This window comes from Myodes glareolus, chromosome 3, assembly GCF_982192425.1.
Source record: "Myodes glareolus chromosome 3, mMyoGla1.1, whole genome shotgun sequence".
NCBI classification, from domain to species: Eukaryota; Metazoa; Chordata; class Mammalia; order Rodentia; family Cricetidae; genus Myodes; species Myodes glareolus.
The window spans coordinates 9,718,070-9,739,226 of NC_142028.1; the positions used below are offsets into that span (position 1 = coordinate 9,718,070).

The window sequence follows — 21,157 nt, forward strand, 5'->3', positions numbered from 1 at the left end:
AAGTCTTCTAGTCGTCAAAAATACTTCACTATCATTCCTGGTGCAGAACATCTAAGAGTCTAATTTCCATTTACATTCACATATTAACTTTCTGAACGCTATCTAATAGAAGAGAAACCCCGGCCTCTTCTGTACTCCGCATGGACCCAGCACGTTGTTAACGCCTGGTTTGCATTCTGCTAGACACAAGCCATAGGAACAGGGCACACCCTAGCTTCCCTAGCAGCTCTCTACCTAAAACAGATGCTTATCAAATGGCTGTTGAGTGAACATAGAAGTTGACCACCAGCGCTAAAACAAGGCCCAGAGGTGAGGTGTGGAAGATAAGGCATGGGTGGGGAGGGGCCTCTCAGATGACCAGCTTTACAATCCACCTTCCTTTTAACGAGGGTGATAGGATTTGTTCTTTAGGTCTGAAGATTAATTGATTCGTCTGCTGCATCAAAAGGAAACCCTGCTTTTGTAGTCACTGTGGTGAATTAAATGACCATGTTCCTCATAGGCTCAGCTGTTTGGACACTCCATCTCCAGGCAGTGGTACTGTTAACAGGGGCAGCCTTGCTGGAGGAAGGGCATCATTCTGAGGCCAGCTTTGTATATTCACAGCCTCTCACTACTTTCTGTTTCCCATCTCAGCTTCACACTTGTATTTGAAGATTCCTACTCCTACTGCCATGCCTCCCCACCACACTGGACTCTTATCCCTCTGGAGCCATGACCCCAAATAAATTCTTTCTTTCATAAGTTGCTTTTGGTCATGGTGTTTATCAAAGCAAAGCATTTAGGCTGCTCGGCCACCAATCCATGGAACACGTGAAACCATTCTGATCAGTATTTGATTGGCCAGAAAAAGGTTCCAAAAGCTTCTGAACATAAAAGCCCTCACATTTTAAAGCTCATAGCTCTTTTTATGTGTTGTAGATACACCTTCAAAGGGACCAATGGTTTGAAAATCTGATTTTGCTAAAAATCTATGTGAATCCTCTAAACTAAAATGATCTCACACAAAAATGTAGTATACATAGTCGTATTTTAGTAATACGATGTAGAGATGTAGAGAGGAGCTGTGGGCAGGCCTGCTTTTCATCCTGCACAGCTCCCGCGCAACTAGCTTAGCCCCAGAAATAACAACACACAAATTATATTTATTTAAACACTGCCTGGCCCATTATTTCTAGAGAGTTAGTTACTGGCTAACTCTCACATCTTGATTAACCCATTTCTAATAATCTGTGTAGCACCACAAGGTGGTGGCTTACCAGAAAAGATTCAGCATGTCTGACCTGGTGGCTGGCTGCATGGCGTCTGCCTCACTTCCCTTCTTCCCAGCATTCTGTTCTGTTTACTCTGCCTACCTAATTTTCTGTCCTATCAGAGGGCCAAGGCAGTCTCTTTATTAACCAATGAAAATAACACATAACAGAAGGCCCATCTACATCATTTCCCCTTTTTCTATTAAACAAAAAAGCCTTTCACTTTAACATAGTAAAATTACATATAACAAAACAGTTATCAAGTAAGAATTACAGTTACAACATTTATATCTTTATCATAATAATGGAAAACTATAACTATGACTAACCATTCTTCAACTCCATCAAAGATTCCAGAAGGATATAATATTACCTAAGTAAACAAGAAGTAAGCAACTTTCAAAACTCTAAAAATGACAGAGACATCTTGCTGCCTGGACAATCACCCAAAGTTCCTCTGTACCGTTGGGGCATCCATCTTTGGCCTTCAGGTCCATAGTATCCAGCAGACATTTCCATGAAGCAGGAAATTTCAAAGCAGTTCAGTCACTATCTGCTGTGTCCTGCAGAATGTTTCACAGACTCTTTCATGAGTCAGGAACCCCGAAAGATCATCTCACCTTTAGGTAAGTTTAGCCGTCCTCTCTCTGCGGGTTCTCTGTGTCCAGTTTATACAACAGTTCAGGCAAGAGCATTTTCTTGCCCAAATGGCTAACCAACTCCATAAGGAGCCTATTCGATGCCCATCTTCCTCTTTAAGAAGATTGATGCTGTGAGGAGCAGACGTGTCTCATTGTCATGAAAAGCCCTAAGTTATTAAAACATTAAGTGCCATGTTCTGTAGTCTTTGAAAGATATGAAGAATGTCTATCTGAAATATATCTATGCACATCTAGAAAATCAAACTAACATTACTACAAGCTTGACTATTATCAATGATTATCTATTAACAACCTATATTTTTAATTATACATTGCATTTTTAGATGAACTACACAGTCATAATACCTCAATCAATATCAGAAATATATATACATATAACAAAATTGACCTTAAAATCCATACCAATGCAAATTATTCATATCTATATCATCTGCCCCTTTAAATGTAAAAGAACATTTATAAACAATATCTGGGAATATGGACGTAGTTATTTCTCTCCAAACTTCTTCCTGATGTATAGGGGCGCTGTTAATCAGGTCTTTCATGGTAAAACCTGTCTGCCAGGTTTATCTCAGTTGGCAGTTGAGTGAAGTAATTTCTTGAGGGTGTTCATAGCAACCTTTCAGGAGGACGGGGTCTATCATACCATATTGGGATAGAAGCAATCCACAGGGTCTCATCCTCTGTGAAAACAAAAGAAGAACCTCCTTTCCAAAGTATCATATTCTTAGACCCAAATTCTGAAGTCAAGATGTTTTCAAAATATCTATCTTGGATTAGTTCAGCAGCATTTATAAACAAATATCTTTTAGCAACTGTTGCTCCTTCCTCAGTATTCAAACAATTCAAAGAGAGCGTAATAGCATACAGTATCAAGAGTCTCTGTGTATTTTCCATCTTTATGTGTCTTTACTTTAACCTCTATTTCTTATATTTTTACTTTTACTATTTGAGACAAGTTCTCTGAATATCTTTGCCCTGGAATAACTCTGTAGACCAGGCTGTCATTGAACTCACAGAGATCTGTCCATCTCTGCCTCCCAGGCATTGGGATTAAAGGCATGTACCACCAAACCCTAAAGTCACAGAGGTCAATCTACCTCTGCCTCCCAAGTGTTGGGATTAAAGGTGTGTACCACCACACCCAACTACTTTCTTTCTTCCTTTTTTGCTTTAAGAACTTTAACTTTTATCCTGCATATATTTTTAACACACTGTAAACCATTTAGAGGTTTTCTTTGTCTTTGAATCTCTCTTTACTGTATATCTCTCTTTTTCTAACCACATGAATCTTTATGGAGAGGATTAAAACCATGGCTTTGACGGCTAGATGCAGCCCATTCCTTAGCTTTCCAGCCTTGTGGCAGAGGTACCGCCAGAGCCATTTTTATCATCACAACTCTACAGAGTTTCAAGGTCCCTGCCAGCAAGCAAGCTGCAGCTTTCTGTTCACAGACCACACTCAGTCAGACCGCCTGCCTGAAAGAGTCAGAGTTTGCCCTGGCAGGACGGCTGGCAGGACAGCGCAGCTTTTTCCCTGCTACGGCTGAAAACCGAAAAGCATGTGTTCAGCTTTTCGTCAACACTGTTTAAGTGTTTTGTGGCAGGACCTCTTAAAAGAGCTACAAAGTTTTGCAGCTAAAGCTGAGTCAGGAAGCCTCTCTTAGATGAGAGCATTTGCTTGCCCCTAGCAAGCAGAGCAGACCTGAGAAATTGCTGACACCAAGAAAACATGCTTTACTCCATTCTTTCCCAAACTTTCTCAGGCTTTCTGTGGATGCAGTTATCCACGTGGGCCATTTGTAGTGAGGAGCTGCGGGCAGGCCTGCTTTTCATCCTGCACAGCTCCCACACAGCTAGCTTAGCCCCAGAAATAACAACACACAAATTGTATTCATTTAAACACTGCCTGGCCCATTATTTCTAGAGAGTTAGTTACTGGCTAACTCTCACATCTTGATTAACCCATTTCTAATAATCTGTGTAGCACCACAAGGTGGTGGCTTACAGGAAAAGATTCAGCATGTCCGACCTGGTGGCTGGCTGCATGGCATCTGCCTCACTTCCCTTCTTCCCAGCATTCTGTTCTGTTTACTCCGCCTACCTGATTTTCTGTCCTATCAGAGGGCCAAGGCAGTCTCTTTATTAACCAATGAAAATAACACATAACAGAAGGCCCATCTACATCACGCAGAGTGCCTTATTTACTCTCTCCTTGCTGGAAGAATATACCCTGAAAAAATATCTTAAGAGAAAAGTAGGGGTTTTTGGCCTGCATTTCCAGGGGGACATAGTCCATCTTTGCAGGAACACAGTGGCAGAGACAGGGGAGGTGCTGGTGGAAGCAGGGGGCTGGCTGGTCACGTTGTACCCATACTCAGGAAACTAAGAGTAAAGAGGAGGTAGATCTAAGCTATCCAGACTCAAGGCTCACTCCCAGTGACACTTTCTCCAATGGGGCTCCACTTCTTAAAGGTTCCAAAAGCTTCCCAAACTGTACTGCCAACTGGAGATCAAACTCGTGAGTCAATGGGAGGGCATTTCTATCCAAATCACCACAGCAGTGCCCCATGAAGGAATTTAACTTTGTGTATAGTAAGGTTGATTTTTATATAAATAAATGTATTGTAGTGTACAAATATCATATATGTATATAGAATTCCACGGTTTTCTGGTGATGTTCAATGATCTCATCTTCCTTTAACTCTGATTAGAGCATTGTTATCACACTTGCTTTCCTATGGGGCACTGAGAAGTTGAGGTGCCTGGGAAATGGGAGTCTAAATCGGTTGACCTAATCACTGTGTTTCATCTAGCTAATGTCCTAATCAATCCTTTCACTTACAGTAATACTTTTTATTAATATGAGCAGGGGTGTGGCAGCTCACTACCATACATGGCCACAGCAACATGCAAGGACATACATCAGAAAACAGCATGGAAGGCCTTCCTAAAGACACACCGTCAAAATCCTAGAAGTCATATGATTTGTGCCATGTAAAGTCTGCCAGAAGGAGATCCCTTACCATTCTGGGCAGCCCCAACTGCTGCCCAGAACTCTAGACCTAAACTAGACAAAGGATGTGATTACCCCATTAGTATTAGGTAGATAACACCCACAGTATTTTCTCAGTTAGGTTTTTCTTGTTGAAAGCTTTGGTGTGGTGTTATTGTTTGCTGGTGTGTTAGCGTTCCCAGCAGAGTGTTCTCAGGCACTTGAGAACATTTATTGAAATGAAGTGAGATGAATTTCCTCTGTGAGTCCAGCAGTTAAGAAAAGGAAGGGGAAAACAAATGTCAGGTGAAAGTCAGCTCACTGCCTTCTTCCTAGGTCCTCAAGATATGCTTGAGGACTTTGGGGGTGATGCTAAGGGCGTAGACATCTATTCCTTAATTTTTCTGCTAATAAAATGGTTCTTTATTGTTGAAGGTCAAGTTAGACAGTTAACAAATTGCCCCTTGTCTTGTCCATGAAAGCACTGGAAGTCTAGAACTGCCAAGGCGTAGACAATCCTTGAACTCTGGTGGGAGGAGACAAGGAATGGAAGCAGGGAGTTGAGTGGTTGCTCTTCCCGGGTTGCAGGGGCTGTTTTGTCCCACAGCATCCTGCGCAGTATGGCCTCCCTGCAGAGGGAGGGAACAGAGCAGAGAGGCTGTGATATCTGCTCCCCTGTCCCGTAGCCTGGTCACTGGGACTTAGAGGCTCAGCTACTGTCCAGCACAATGTCTGTGTGCATGCCTCCATGTCCCACCATGTTGATAATGGACTGAATCTCTGAACTCTTAAGCCAGTCACTCCAGTTGAATGTTTTACTTTATAAGAGTTGCCGTGGTTATGGTGTCTCTTTACAGCAATAGAAATCCTAAGACACTCTCCGTTGTTTACTTCACACAGACAAGTTCCTGACTGTGTGCTTAGTCACACACCTGACGAGGCCACTTGGACATCTGAAGGTCACAGTACCCTTGATGTTCTCAGTGCTGACATCTTAATCAGTCCCCAGACACACTCCTACTGTGGTCTATAGCCCAGGAAGCAGCTGGTCATCTGTTGAAAACAAAACTCTTGGCGCTGTTCCCTATTCCTCCCTTTTTCTCTTTTCTCCTCTTCCCTTCTTTCTGCACACCAGCAAACCCATTTGGCACTTGCTCCCAATCCTTCCAGAATCTGACCTTTTTTTCTTCTCCTGTCTCCTGTTCCAGGTCACTAAAGTCCCTGGCCAGGAATATGGCACCACACTGCTCCTCAGTTCCTTTTCCTGCCCAGAATCTCCTCAGCTTGTTCTCACTCCAGCGTGGGTTATAATGCCTCCCCTCTGCCCATTTCCATTGACTTGGTTCTCATCTTTAAAATAAAAATCACTGTCTTTATGGCTCCCTACACGGCCTCCTTTGCCAGCCTCCCCACACATTCACACATTCTTACTAGTCTTTATTCTCTCTCTCTCTCTCTCTCTCTCTCTCTCTCTCTCTCTCTCTCTCCTGACTCATCTGCAGACAAAAGCGGCTTTTGGCCCCCATCTCACCCCAGGAATGCTTCCTCCTCAAGGTCTTTGTGCCAGTGGCTCTACACGTACCTAAGTTCTCACATTCTCAACTCCTCCAGGAATCTGCTCAGGGTTTCCTATGCACGGTGGCTGATCACCCGCTGACCTTTGCAGCTCCTCTCAGGAAGTGTGTCCAGACCCTCTTATGCCTATGCCCTGATTCACTCCACAGGCCACCTCCCCATCTGCCCCACAGTTCACCCCCCCCAATCCTTTACCCTTCTCTGTTTCCCTCAATAGTGTGAGTGCCCAGGAAACATGGGTTTTGCTTTGTCACCACCCCTCACATCACAGAAAACATAGCGGAATATACAAACAAGCTGACATGAACGTCAGTCCCCAGCTTTCTGTCTCACTGATGGTAGATATCGCTGTGTTTTGAGTGTTGATTCCATTTCTTCTTTTTAGGAACGACTAAGAAAAATATACATTGTTCTAAACCAAACTGCTTTCCCTTGCCCGTCTCCCCTCATGGGAGTTCACTCTGGGGCAGTTTACTGGGCTGATCTCTGCTGTGGAAATGCGGTTCTTTTCTCCCAGTAGGCAAATGCTTAGACATTACACTCCAAACACCACATATTTATCACCAATATTTACATAGCTCTGGCTGTTCATTTTACCACTAGAAATCAAGAGAACAAAATCTTCTCACATTGGACTAAGTGCTCCCTTCAGCTACCAATGAAAGCAGAGACTCTTGGGAATTATTTTCCTGGCTGAGTTTTTACTTCATGCCTAGGTAGAAGCCTTCTATTGTATATTCATGAGCTAATTCCATTTTGTCTTTGGTATAGTCTGTATCATTTGCATGAACCGCATGCAAATGGATCACATGCACATGGCATGGCCCGTCAGTCTGGCTGTTTTCTAGATCAGTTATGTGTCTATTCAAGGTCTTTCCCACAAGTACTCCGACGACTGTATTCTGTTCCAGCAGCTTCGAGGAGCCTGGGTACCCGGCAGTTCTTGCTGACCCAGCTAGAAGAGGCCAAATGATTCATTTCACGTGAAGGGACTATTACTGGGTTTCCATGTTCCCTGGCTCTATAAATAGCGCTCCAGGGAGCACTCAGCCACACAGAACATTTTCTTTGTAGTCTAGCTCGATATTTGCAGAAGAAAGTCACATGCTGTCTGGTTTGACACAAGTCACCTGTCCCTTAATGGCTCCCAAGTTCTAAACAGAGCCACCCAGAGTGTTCGCTCACAAGCAGCTTATTGTCTTCCAGCAAGCACTGTCGCCCATGTTTGTACTGCGTCCCCTGCCTGGCAGATTCCTGAGTATTCTCGTGTGTGTGTGTGTGTGTGTGTGTGTGTGTGTGTGTGTGTGTGCGCATGCGCGCGCGCGTGCACGCACGCGTGTGCCTGAGGGCCAAGGGTCAGCACTGGGTGTCTTTATCAATTGCTTTACCTCTTATTTTTGGGGAAGGATCTTGCACTTAGCCTGGAGCTCATGAGTCTGATCGGCTACCTGGCCAGTGAGCTCCAGAATCTCCTTGTCTTCAACCCCCACCCCACCCCAACCCCGCCGCTGGGATTCCAAGCACACACAGTCACATTCAGCTTTTACATACAAGTTGTACAGCTCACGCTCAGGCCTCACACTCGATAGGCAAGCACTTTATTGCCTGAGCCTTCTCCCTAGCCCTCTACTGATCCTTCAAGGGCTAAAGCTTTGTCGGAGGGCCAGAGTACAGTACCGCCTGCTCCTTTAGGGCTTCACATAGCAGCTGCTGAGGCTTCCTCCTTGGCGAAGTCAGCAACTTCATGGTACAGTTTAGCTGGTGGCTGAAGTTCACACTCTTGCCCCTCCTTTCTTCATACCCCACACTGGGAATCTTGATGCCTCAGACTTCTGTGTCCTAGCTGTTTCCAGAAGTTAACATAAGAAATACCCAGACGCTGTTGGGAGCGGATGGCCGATGGTGTCTTTGCACTCACAGGGAGAACAGAACTCATTTGGCTTTACATCTTGTCTAAGGCCTTTAGAAGCAATCCTGTGTTTAGTTTGGACTTTTCTGTTTCCCCTCGCAAACACCTTGTGCTGTATGGTCGGCCAATTTGAGAAACAAAGCAATAACGCCGTCACATTTAAATATATTCCAGGGACTTTTTGTTGTTTTGCTTTACTCCCCACCCCCACCCCCACCCCGTGCCTTTTTTTTCACCCCAAAGAAACAGGCCAAATTGTTCCTCAGCAATTCAGTGACGTCCTCCTTCTTCCCAGGGTTCTTTTTGCCCTGCCAAGTCTGCCTTCAAATTCCTCAGGTCTGCTGCTGTCAATAATGATTTCTGAGCGCTTGTATGTCCTTTGCAGTGAAAACCCGCCTTGTTTTCTGTTGCTAGGCAACCCCCTTCCAGCTGCCGTTGAAGACATGCGCGGTGGTGGGAAACGGTGGGATTCTGAAGATGAGTGGCTGTGGCCGTCACATAGACGAAGCAGATTTTGTCATGCGGTAAGAGAGCACCCACAGTGTGGCCTCTGAGTCCTTTCTTTTGTCCCACCCGTCCATAAGCCCCAGGCCTTTCAAACCTAGTGGCTTGCAATTAATCTGTCGCCCGTCTTTAGTTTCTCTTCAAGCCAATGTACAAGTGAGGTTATGAGAGCCCTAAAGGGAGCGAGGGAACTCCACCTCCCCCTCCTCCGAGGAATCTCAAAGCTGAGAAGGCTGGGCAGCAGCAGAGGGTAGCTCCACTGCTCCTGAGGGCAGCAGGGAGAAGAGCGAGACCTGGGATCTTCCCTGAGATTGTCTACTTGGCTGATTAAAGCCTTGCTAACGCTCTTTCCTCAGGGCTGACTCCACATGAATAAACATTTTAGTCATTGCGAGGGTACCCTTCTCTTCTTAGCTTTCCCCAGAAGCATTTGAAGGCAGCAAGTGGGATCTAAAGATTGGGTTTGGGTCTGAGTTGTGACTGTGAACGTGGCAAGAAAGATCAGCGAGGAAACCACATCAGAAGGAATCTTGATCCAGGGACTGAGCAGCATGGGAAGGTGGGGACACAGACCTGAGTGTTGGTAAAGGACAAGAGACCTTCTTCAGGGCAGTGATAAAAAACTGCTAAGTCTGACCAAGGAAAGACACCATCCAACTGCAGGCTGCTAGCCTGTGTGTGTGAGTCTGGGCAAACGCTGCCGGGGAGGCATGTAGCGCCAAGACAGCAAGATGGAATAAGGGACAGGGCCATTCGGGGTGGGGTTGTGGAGTGGGGGATGGCGAGGGAAATGGAGAATAATTAACAAGATCAAGGCTAAGCATGGCCCCTGGAGTACCAGCCCAGCTTATTGGAGACATAGTGTGGGAAAAGGAAAGCATGTCTCATCGAGGAAGCAAAAGAACATTGAGAGGCTTGTGGAATCTTTCAGGTGAACCCCAAAATTTCAAGGATGTAGGAATGACTATGAACCAGGAACCCAAGGATTCTGGAACCAGGAAGGGACTTAAGTTTGATTCCCAGCGTCTACCTAAAAGGCCGGGTGCAGATCACTAACCTCTACATGCATGCACACACATGCGTACACACACACACACACACACACACACACACACACACACACCATGGAGTCACATGTAGGATGTGGATGATGTTCTAAGAATTCTAGTTCAACATGGAACTCTACACTATTTGAGTGTTTCGGGTGGAGCCATTTTCCTAGACTATGCCACATACCCTCTCAGAAGAGAGAGTTACTTTGCCACCAAGACATGTTGTCTCCCTTGGTGAAACTTGTAGCAGTGGGGGTGTGGGGTGTAGGTGTGGGCCTGGGGGGTGTCCTTCCATTCCTGCCCTTCCTTCAAGAGTACACTAATGTCATTTTTCACTGTAGGATTGTGTTTTCTTCTTGACTGCTATTTATTTTATTTTACTTTATTTTTGCAATGTATACAAGTATCGGGGGAAGGCGTGGAGAGCTTTTCATTTAAGATCATGAGTGCAGCACTCAGTTCAGGAGAGGCCCTGGTGCCAAATCCTTTCCTTGTTCCATTGCAGGCTGAGGAACAAGCTTTAATAAAGCAGAGAGAAGCTTCACGAAGTGGCCTTCTCTATGGTTCCAGTGAGTGTGACTTGGGTGTCACGAGACATGGGAGAAGGTGTAGGAGAAATAAGAACATCATAGGAGTGGAATAAATCTCAGAGAAGGTGGAGGCAGACGAGGGTAGCAGGGAACCTCAGGTACCCATTCCAGTCCCTGGGTTTTCACATGAGGCTGAAAAGCTAATAAAGAACCCAGGGTTGGGAAGACATAACAACTACACGTTTGACCAGGTTGGCTCCCTACACTGTATCACGTTACCTCTGCCTAGGCCATGAGAGGAAGGATAAGGAGACATCCCTCAATTCTGATTTTATACATGCTTCTATGAATACTGCGTCATTGTCGTGTTTACGTCCTTTTCAAACCTGCAAGCTGCCCTGGATCCCAGTTCAGGAGCTCCCTCTAAACGGCAAGTGAAGAAGCAGTGTTAGCAGAGGTTGCAAGGTAGCAGCCTGGTGCAGCAGCTCCTGCAGGCCACACATAATCAAGTAGCTCCATGATTCTGTCCACCACTGACCCACCATCGTCTCAGCTGACTCTTAAGTCTTCCCTTAAATTGCTAACCTGTTCGCCCTGGAGGGTGCATACTTGCTCTCATAGATAACTATCCTCATCTGAGCTGGAGGCAGCCTGTCCTTGAGGTTGTATTTGCCTGGAACTTAAGGTGACTCAAGAGAAGGGCCAAGAACAGTAACATTTCTGCTTTAGCATCCAAAGTGTGGGCGCAAGATGGGAGGAGACACTAGTCTTGCTCTCAGTGACCCTATAGCTCAAGGGGGAGTCAAACTTTTTGGCAAAAGCAGATTTTATTGCTGCTGCTGCTGTGTGTGTGTGTGTGTGTGTGTGTGTGTGTGTACCATTAGGAAGATGAATATTTTCAACCTAACATGTAAAAGAGCCAGCCTAAGCACCACTGGCGATTATCTTGTGGTGTCCCATTTATCCCAAATAAGCACAACTAGGTTGGCCTTTTACACGGTCTGCTGTTGACACTGTCTATACAAGTTCAGAGCTATTGAGTGCCTGGGGGATTAGCCTGCACGTGGTCTGGGCAAATGCAGTGCGGGGAAGGGGTCTCCACATGGTCTGGTCTATACAGTGTACCCAGATGACAGTTGAAAATGTCCTCTAGGCATGTTCTTCAACCATCCCATAATGTTCTTTGCATAGACATTTTTAAAAAATATCCTTCAAAATGTTAAAAACCAACTTCCCATTTTTCAAAGTGCACATTTATTCTTTAACCAAAAGAAGCACTTTAAAAATAATCTTGTGGGGCTCAGTGGGTAGGGTACTTGCATAAAAACTGGACTTGGTAGGACACACTTCTAGTCCCAGCACTTGAGAGGTGGATGAGAAGTTTAGGGTCATCCTTGACTACATAGGGAATTGGAGACATTCCTAGGCTACAGGAGACCCTGTCTCAGAAAAAGAACAACAAATTCTTCAATTCAGTTTCTCTAGGACATTTACGAGGCAGGAGTAGTAATAATTGCCCACTGAAGACAACTGTGTGTGTAATGATTACATGCTGAAGATCGACTGCGTGTGTAGTGTTTATACACTGAAGACGACCGTGTGTGTAATGATTACACACTGAAGACGACCGCGTGTGTAATGATTGCCACGCTGAAGACGATTGCATGTGTAATGATTACATGCTAAAGATAACTGTGTGTATAATGATTACACACTGAAGATGATCACATGTGTGATTACACACTGAAGATGACTGTGTGTGTGATTACACACTGAAGACCCGATTGTGTGGCTCACAGTCACAACATGGTAACAGTTTTGGAGTCTTTTGGATTAGGTACAGAGGAATGTTCTGCATGCTTACACACACACACACACACACACACACAAACTGTTTTTCCTGAGTGGCGTCTTCTATTCAACACATCCCTTCCTCATCCATCTCCCTCTTCTGTTCTTGGATCTCTTTCAGGATCACAAGCATTACTGTTTTGGAAACACTTTAAGCAACTAATATCTCTCTCAATTGTGCCATCAAGCAATAATGTGAAATTTGGGACACTTTATACAATTATGCCTTGTTAGAAGCAATTTGACTGTATTAAATGGGCCTTTTATGTAAATACATGTAATTATCAATTTAGGAATTGAGGAGCTAAGCTCATAGTGCAGTTTTCCTAAGAAAAAGAGACGCAGGAAGTGCCCCGCTATTGTGCTGAAAGGGCGTGTTTACAGACCAGAAGGCAGCCCGTTCACTATGCAGTGTCAGCAGTTTCCAGCAAGCCGCATGTGAAGTCCAGCTTGTTATCAGCCCCCCGCTGTTACCGTGAGAAAACCAGTTCTGCAATCTTATTGTTGCTTTGGTTTGGATTTTTATTTGTTTGTCTATTGACTCTGTTTATTGATTGACAAAAATTTTCTTGAGATTTTTACTCTGTGGTCGAAGATATAAATGGATCAGTTATATGAACCATGGAACACAGAAGAAAAAAACCATTTGTATGTGAAAACTAATTCGCTATTGGCAAAACAGGTTACGAAGACTCCCTGGTAAAGTTCAGAACCTGTAGTTAATTCTCAGACGTTAGCAAGGCCAGTTGAGATCAAAATGTCCTTAAGAGGCCTTTGTTTTATTTGGGAAGCCATCATGTCTTTGCAAAGATTAGTTAGACAGAGCAATCGCAATCCGATCCACACTACTGCTTGATGGGAACTGGGTTTTGATGATTGAGTTCACCCTTCTGCACAGCCCCTCAGGAAACCACATGTGGAATAGTGTCACCATGAGCTTGGAAGTGCTTCAAGACTAGGCTTTGTGAGCAGTTCCTTCCCAGTTTCCTACGGTGCCCACTGTTTGCTTTCAATGGATATGCAACAAGTCCGCAGCTGTCTGGCCGACCTGTGTGTGGTTATCAGAACATTCAGCTTTTGTATTACTCACAAGCAGATGAAAGGGGGACTTTAATCAACACAGAGACGTTTCCGCCTGGATGGCCTGGTGTGGCAGGAGTCACGAGGCTCGTAAGAAAGAGAAGCTGAGCGTGGGAGCAGGTCAGCTGATAGGTGTGTGGGCAGGTCCATCTCCTAGAGCACATTGGCAGGGAAAATTTAGCAGCTCACAGAGACCACAATATTTGTAACACTCATCTTTATCTATAAATAAATCATGCAAACTGGACGTGCTCTGATGTGGTAGGAGTCACGTCGTATATGTGGTTGGAGAGGAGAGACTCAACTTTTAATACAAATGCATAATTGGGTTCCTGTGTTCTTTCTGACAGGACAGTTTTGAGCTTTAGCTGTGTAAAACATCAAAACAGAGACTGTTAGCAGCGTTCTCTTAGTTCTCACTATGGCCCAGGAAGGCCGACAAAGCTGTTATTCCCGTGTCAGGCCATGGAGGAACTATGGCCAGGGAACTGCAGGAATCTCCTGGTGCCCCCAGGCAGGAAGTCACAGGTTTGTTTGTGACACAGCTGGGTTTCCCACTGTGTGCACTCAAGGCATTGTGACCAAAGGAAACTGTTAGGGCCGGGATGGAGTTTGGGGTTACAAGTGGGTTGATTGCTTTCTCTCATGAGAATATGGCACTTTTCAGACTGGGCAGATGGCTCAGCTGGTGAAGTACTAGCCACACAAGCTTGAGGATATGAATTCCACCCAGCTAATACCCCATGGAAATAGCAAAAGTCAGGCGTGGTGACCTGTGCCTATAGTTCCAATGCCGTGGAGGCAGTGGCAGGAGGATCCTGGAGCTCACTGGCCAGCTAGTGGAGCCAGCTCAGCGAGCTCCAGGTCCAGTGAGAGGCCTTGTCTCAAAAAATAAATAAGCTGGAGTGGGATTGAGGAGGACACTTGTTGACCTCTGGTCTTCACATGTGTGCACACACGTTTGGATGTGCACTTGTATAGCATACGCATGTGCATGCACACAGGAGAGCATATCATAACACACACACACACACACACACACACACACACGCACGCAAACACACACACACACTGCTTTTACTTTTGCCCTTGGCAGAGCAGGAATGGTACAGAACGCCACCATTCTTTGGGTGACAATGCACGTTAACCCAGCGACACCTTGGCCACATACACAAAAATCCTTCGTGCATTAGGTTAGCTGAATAGTATGTGTCCCACAAAGTGCTGCTATAATGTAAATTGCTGGAAAATAAGGAAAAACACAGGAAACAACCTAATCCATCAGTGATTTATAAAAACTGATGTAGGTAGAGAGTGTGGGGAGGGGCATCTGCCCTCTGCCTTCTGAGCCTTCCTTCCAAGTCTAAAGTACTCTGTTCCACATTTCAAATGCTGTTTCTCTTTCATCACCTATAAAGATTCATCTTATTTTATATGGATGTGTGGAAGCTTGTGTCAGTTCATATGTATCACATGTGTGCAGATGCCAGCAAAACCCAGAAGGCACCAGAGCTTGTAGAATTGGATTGACAGGCAGTTGTGAGCGGCCTTGTGGGTGCTGAGTCCTGTGTCCTCTGCAAGAGCATTAACTACTCCTAGCAGCTGAGCTGCCTCTCAGGCCCCTGTTTTATTAATTAATTGCTCTGGGACAATGATCTTTTATCTTGTCACTTGCATTATTTTTAATAAAATGCTGATTGGCCAGTAGCCAGGCAGAAAGTATTGGCTGGGTGACCAGGCAGGAAGTAATGGTGGAGCAACAAGAATTCTGGGTAGAGGGAAGTGCAGTCTGCAGTTGTGACCCAGACGCAGAAGAAGCAAGATGTGGCTGCCTTGACAAATAAGGTACTGAGCCATGTGGCTAGCACAGACAATTATTATGGGCTAATGTAAGTTATAAGAGTTAATAAGAAGCCTGAGATACTAGGCCAATCAGTTTATAGTTAATGTAGACCTATGTGTGATTTCCTTGGGACTTAATGACTGTGGAAACCAGGCAGGATAGAAACCTTAGCCAACAATTAATTAATTAATTCTACTTATTTTTATTTACTATTTATCTATTCATTCTATCTATCTACCATCTATCTGTCATGTATCTATCATCTATCTATCTATCTATCTATCTATCTATCTATCATCTGTCTATCTGGACACAAGGTTTCATGTAGCCCAGGCTGACCTCGAATTTGCTGTGTAACCAAGGCTGCTTTGGGCTCTGTATCTTCTACCTCCCAAGTATGGGACTGCAGGTGTAGAATGCCATACTTCTGATATATTTTTAGAAAAACAGAGACATTGTCATTATCATCTCTTTTCTTTGGTAGATCATCTTCTTCCGTCACTGACATTTGCTTCTAAAACAGCAACAACAACAACAACAACAACACACACACACACACACACACACACACACACACACACACACACACGTAAAACCACATAAGCCAGAGCACTTTGGTAATGCTAATAGTTAATTAGTCATCTAATGCCCATGAAAGGGAAAGGTGCTGAAAACAGTTATTTGTGAATTGAACCAGAATTAACCTTCCTCTTTGGGTCCTTATCATCAACTTGATTTAAAAGTGCATGAGTCATTCTGAAGCGTTCCTTCTTGCGTTTCTAGATGCAATCTCCCTCCCTTGTCAAGTGAGTACACCAGAGATGTCGGCTCCAAAACTCAGCTGGTGACAGCTAATCCCAGCATAATTCGCCAGAGGTAAGACCTGAAGGTTTCTCTTTGTGGGGACTGAAGAGGAAGGTCTGTGAAGTCATCAGCGTCTTAATGAGAGTGAGCATAAGTCAGCCTCGGAAACAAAGAGGGAAGCCATCTGGACAGGCAGGAAGGATGGAGGAGGGAATCGTAAATAAGCTGGGCACTGTGGCGGGAGGGCTCAGGATTTCATGCTTCCTCTCTCTGTTAGAGACAGTGTAAAGGACAGGGGGATCAATTGTTTTGCTCGGAGCACCGCATAGCATCCTGCCCACTCAATACTACTAATATCCAGCATGCTGGCTCTGGTCCGACTTTCCGATCAGCAATTGTGAACTGACTTGTTAAACTAAAAGCAAAGAAACGACCAACTCGCCACATGCGCAATGCTTTCAGAATGTACAAGAGCTTGCGGTTACATTAGATTGTCTATACCGTATCAAACTTTGGAGGGCAGAAGGAAAATTCTTAGCAGTATCAATTTCAGAATACTTGGCAGTCACTATGGGAGCATTTGGGGGTCAGTCTCTCATGGATGAAGCCTACTGGTGAGCAAAGACTGTTTGGAAAGAAAGAGAGAGTAGGGGACCCACCCGTGAGTCTGACTACTGGATTTGAAGTGTGTTTGTTCAAGTATCCTTCAAAAATAATTTAAGAAATGCCATCCTTTTATTAACTGTTATCAGATTGTTTAGTATTTTTGGCAGGAGTTAAATTGAAGCTGTTCAGTTCCTTATGTGTTATTTATGTGCTCTATGTACCCACTGTCAAATCTCAGAGAGGCTTTTGGTATGATCTGTCGTGATGTGAAAGCCCGGGTCAGAGTACTTCCATCACAAAGTAAGTGTCACTGGATAGAATCCTCTCCCTGACACCTAATTAGTCAACATAAAATAAGGTGTGGGAACCTGTCTGGAGTCTGTCCCTGAATAAGATGAAGCACAACATATTCTGGTTTCTTCTAGAGATATTCCTGCTCCACCCCAACTCAGGGGAAGACTCCTCTGTTATGACTGTGTCCTTTTGCGGCCTGGAGGTTTGTGCAACACCAGACTTCATTCATCAACAAATGTTTTCTTTCTGTTTCTTCTCTACGTTTCTCATGTGTATGTCAGTGTGTGTCCACACCACACCACACACACACACACACACACACACACACACATACATATACACACACATATACACATACACACATATACACACACATGCACACATACACACATATATACATACACACATGCACAAACATACACACATACAACACATACACACATGCACACACAGATACACACATACACACACATGCACACATGCACACGCATACACACACACACACGTGGAGGCCAGAAGTAAACCCTGTATGCATTTCTTGATTATTTTTTCATTTTATTTTCTGAAACAAACATTTTCTGATTTTTATAACTAAATTTAGAGGCAGCCGATTAGCTGGGTTGGCTGGCTAACCAGCAAAGTCACATGATTCTCACAGCCCTGTCTCCCAAGTGCTAGGGTTACCAGTCCCCACTACTGCACCTGGCTTTTATGTGGCACTGAGGATCTGAACTCAGGCCCTTCCTCGTGGGAGCAAGCACTCCACGAGTGAGCCATTTCCCCCACTTCCTAGCAAACATTTTATGATGTACTTTTCCAAAGCATTCTATGATTTTTAAGGAAAGTAACTTGGGCTTATAAAGTTTACAACAGTATCTCTCTTAAGTTTACGTGTTTTAGATGGTGTTCCGGAAATTTCCATCCCTTCTACTGACTTCTGTCTTTCTCTTCTCTCCAAATGCGGAACAGTGTTTCACTGCCAGCACCAAGGGTTAGCCATTCAGTTGGATTAGAAAGCAGACCTAAAGCTAGAATTGAATGTAGTAGAGATGAGAAAGAAAAATGCCCGAATTGAGCACAGTAGTGATGAAAATGCCCCTTGGAGGCTATGAATGCACAGCACTCAAATGAGAGGCAATGTTACACAGTCATGGGGGTCAGGAGCTGGGTGTATAGCTCTTTGGGAAGAGTGCTTGCCGACCACATACAATGCCCTGGCTTCAATCCCCAGCACCATCAAGAGATCTGCTTCTGAGTTTAATACTTCTATATGTATAACTCTGTAATAGGAGTTGTTTAACCTCCTTTCTGTTAATTATGAATAAAATTTTTCATCTCAGGACCATTGAGAAATTGAGATAATGTAACAGAGTCAATGAGATAAATCTGCCTGATGTCTCAGGTTGGACATTCCTGCAGTGGACCTCCTGCTGCAATACATACTGTTCTTGGGTTAAATGGGTTTTAAGTACATTATTAAACACATGAGAAAGTTCAAGAGCATCTACATGCTTCCCCTAGCTTCCCCAAATCCAAACACGAATCAGAAAGTAGGATCCTAAGACCTGTAAAGGTCACACACTGAAGCTTAGAAAAAGAGGCCAGGCCCCAGACTCCAAGTGCCCTCCCTGTGAGGAACCTGAGCAGTGGTTTCATGTGGTTGAAGGTCAGGAGTAGCCGTCCATGCCTGATAGAAGCTCACGTAAATCCATCTGGAAAAATGCTCTCAGAGTTCTCATTTACCGTGTTCAAACAAATGCGGTCTCATAAGCAAGCCCTTCAACACACTCTGGTCACTGACAATGATCATCTTTAGTGACAGACAGCAAACAAAATAATCACCAATACAAATGCCTGAGAACTTAGAAGATTGTCATGTATGCTAAGTCACAAAATCTGAATTGATTGTAGCAAAACATGATGAGTCAATAAAGAATTAAAAAATAAACAAAATTGAAAGCAAACAGATCTTCTAGAAATGCATGGAATAATTGTTGAAGTGGACTGACGTCAGAGTAGACACAGCTGAAGAGAGAACTGGTAAACTGGAAAGAAAAGCAAGGGTTTTCCCGATATGAAATTAAACCTTAAAGTACGGCTGTGGGACTACACAGTAGACATGAATATTTATATGTCTTAATAATTAATGAGCAGTATCATCTGTGTACTGGGAAGTGGATGGAGAGATTACACCTAGGGGTTGATAGCTCGTCTCACAGACAAACCATGCCTGGGAGAGCAGTGACTCTAAGAGGTGAAAAACATAAAATACTTGAAAGAAGCAGCTTAATGTAGGAAGAATTTATTCTGGTTCATGATTTGAGGAGGTACAGTGTCCCACGCTACTGTCTCGCCAGCAAAAACGACGCGGGACACTTAGGATCCTTCTGCAGAAAAGCTTTAATGCGTCTTGAGAGAGAGAGCATAAGCTTCCAAAGCGGAGACCCAGAATGAGGGGAACCCATCCCTTATATAGGAAACAGTCCTCTCTTCTGACGTGTCACTCTTGGATTGGTCCGCTGCCCATCAACCCAGATGACGCCTCGGGAGTAGGCAGGGACACAGCAGTGGAAAGTTACCAAGCACATGCGCATTATAGTCCCACTGTCTCTGCCTCCCCAATGCTGGGATTAAAGGCGTGTGCTACATCACCTTGAACTCACAGAGATCTGTCTCTGCCTCCCAGGCATTGGGATTAAAGGTGTGTACTGCCACACCCTGAAGTCACAGAGCTCAACTACCTCTGTCCCTTAAAGTCTCAGAGGTCAACGTACCTCTGCCTCGCAGGCATTGGGATTAAAGGTGTGTGCTACCACACCTTGAAGTCACAGAGGTCAACTACCTCTGTCCCTTAAAGAGAATGTGGTTACGGCCCTCCACAGTACAGTCAATCATGGTCAGAAAGCATGGTGATTAGATGGCAGCATGGTATCATGGCAGCAGGACCAGATTATGGGTGGTGCCGCTGGAGCTGAGGCAACCGGTGACTTTATGGGCAAATCAGGAAGCAGAGAGCTAGGGCTGAAAATAGGATTGCCTCATATATCTCAAAGCCTGCCCCAAACAACCCACTTCCCCAGTGAGACTTCCTGAAGATGTCACAACTTCCTAACTGTCTTGGTTAGGATTTCTATTGCTGTGACAAGACACCATGACCACAGCAACTCTTGCAAAGGAAAACATTTCATTGGGTGGCTTACAGTTCAGAGATCCAGTCCGTTATCCTCATGGTGGTCCATGGTGGTTGTGTGGGCCGACATGATGTAAGAGGGGTAGCTGAAGAGTCCTACATCTTGTACAGGAAACAGGAAGTCAACTGAGGCACCGGGTGTGGCTTGAGCATTGAGACCTCAGAGCACACCCCCACAGTGACACACTTCTTCCTACAAGGCCATACTTACTCTAACAAGGCCACACCATATGAGCCAGTCCGTAAGAGCTTATGGTGACTAATTACATTCAAACTACCACATTCCACTCCCTGACCCCATAGGCTTGCAGCAATATCATAATACAATATAGATTTAGTCCAACTTCAAAAGTTTCCACTGTCTATCCCAGCCTCAACAATGTTTTAAAGTCCAAAGCCTCTTCTAAGATTCATGCAATCTCTTAACTGTAATCCCTCATAAAATCAAGATGAAAAAAAAGCAGATCACATACTTCCAACATAGGATAAACATTACTGTTCCAAAACATAGGGAAGGGAGCATAGTGAGGCAATACTGGACCAAAGCAAGACCGAAAACCATCTGGGCAAACTCTAAACTCTACATCTCCATGTCTGATGTCAAAACACCCTTCAGATTCCCAATTCCTTTCAGATTTGTTGACTGTGACACACTTTTTCTCTTGAGCTGGTCCCTTTTAGCAGCCCTCCACAGCAGGTATAGCCAAAGTCTTGGCATCTCCAACATCTTGGGGTCTCCAAGGCGATCCAGACTTCAACTTCATAGCTTTCTCCAGTGACCTCTCTAGACCCCTGACACATGCCTGGCCTCAGTGGCTCTCCTTAGTCACGAAGGGAGATTCCACAGTGCCTTTCTTCAGTCCTTGACTCTGAAGCCAGAACTACGACCTAAGCTGTGAGGTTGTGCTGCTTGCTGGGATGACTATGACCTCCTCATTCAATTGCATCTTCACCAGCGTTCTGTTTTCCATAGTTTGCTTCACTTCCTGAATTTGGGTATTTTGAAATT

At 44.6% G+C, this 21,157-nt stretch overlaps 1 protein-coding gene across 2 annotated transcripts in view; it reads left to right on the plus strand.

Annotated features, from left to right (window-relative positions):
• The window catches only part of St8sia1 (ST8 alpha-N-acetyl-neuraminide alpha-2,8-sialyltransferase 1), a 144,699-nt gene that overhangs the window by 82,442 nt on the left and 41,100 nt on the right, over window positions 1-21,157 (plus strand). Inside the window, exons 3-4 of one of the 2 annotated variants that reach the window (XM_048432597.3) lie at window positions 8,809-8,918; window positions 16,038-16,130. In XM_048432597.3, the coding sequence (XP_048288554.3) occupies window positions 8,809-8,918; window positions 16,038-16,130 (203 nt within the window). The remainder of the gene's footprint in view (window positions 1-8,808; window positions 8,919-16,037; window positions 16,131-21,157) is intronic. The other variant, XM_087903970.1, reaches the window with a different exon arrangement.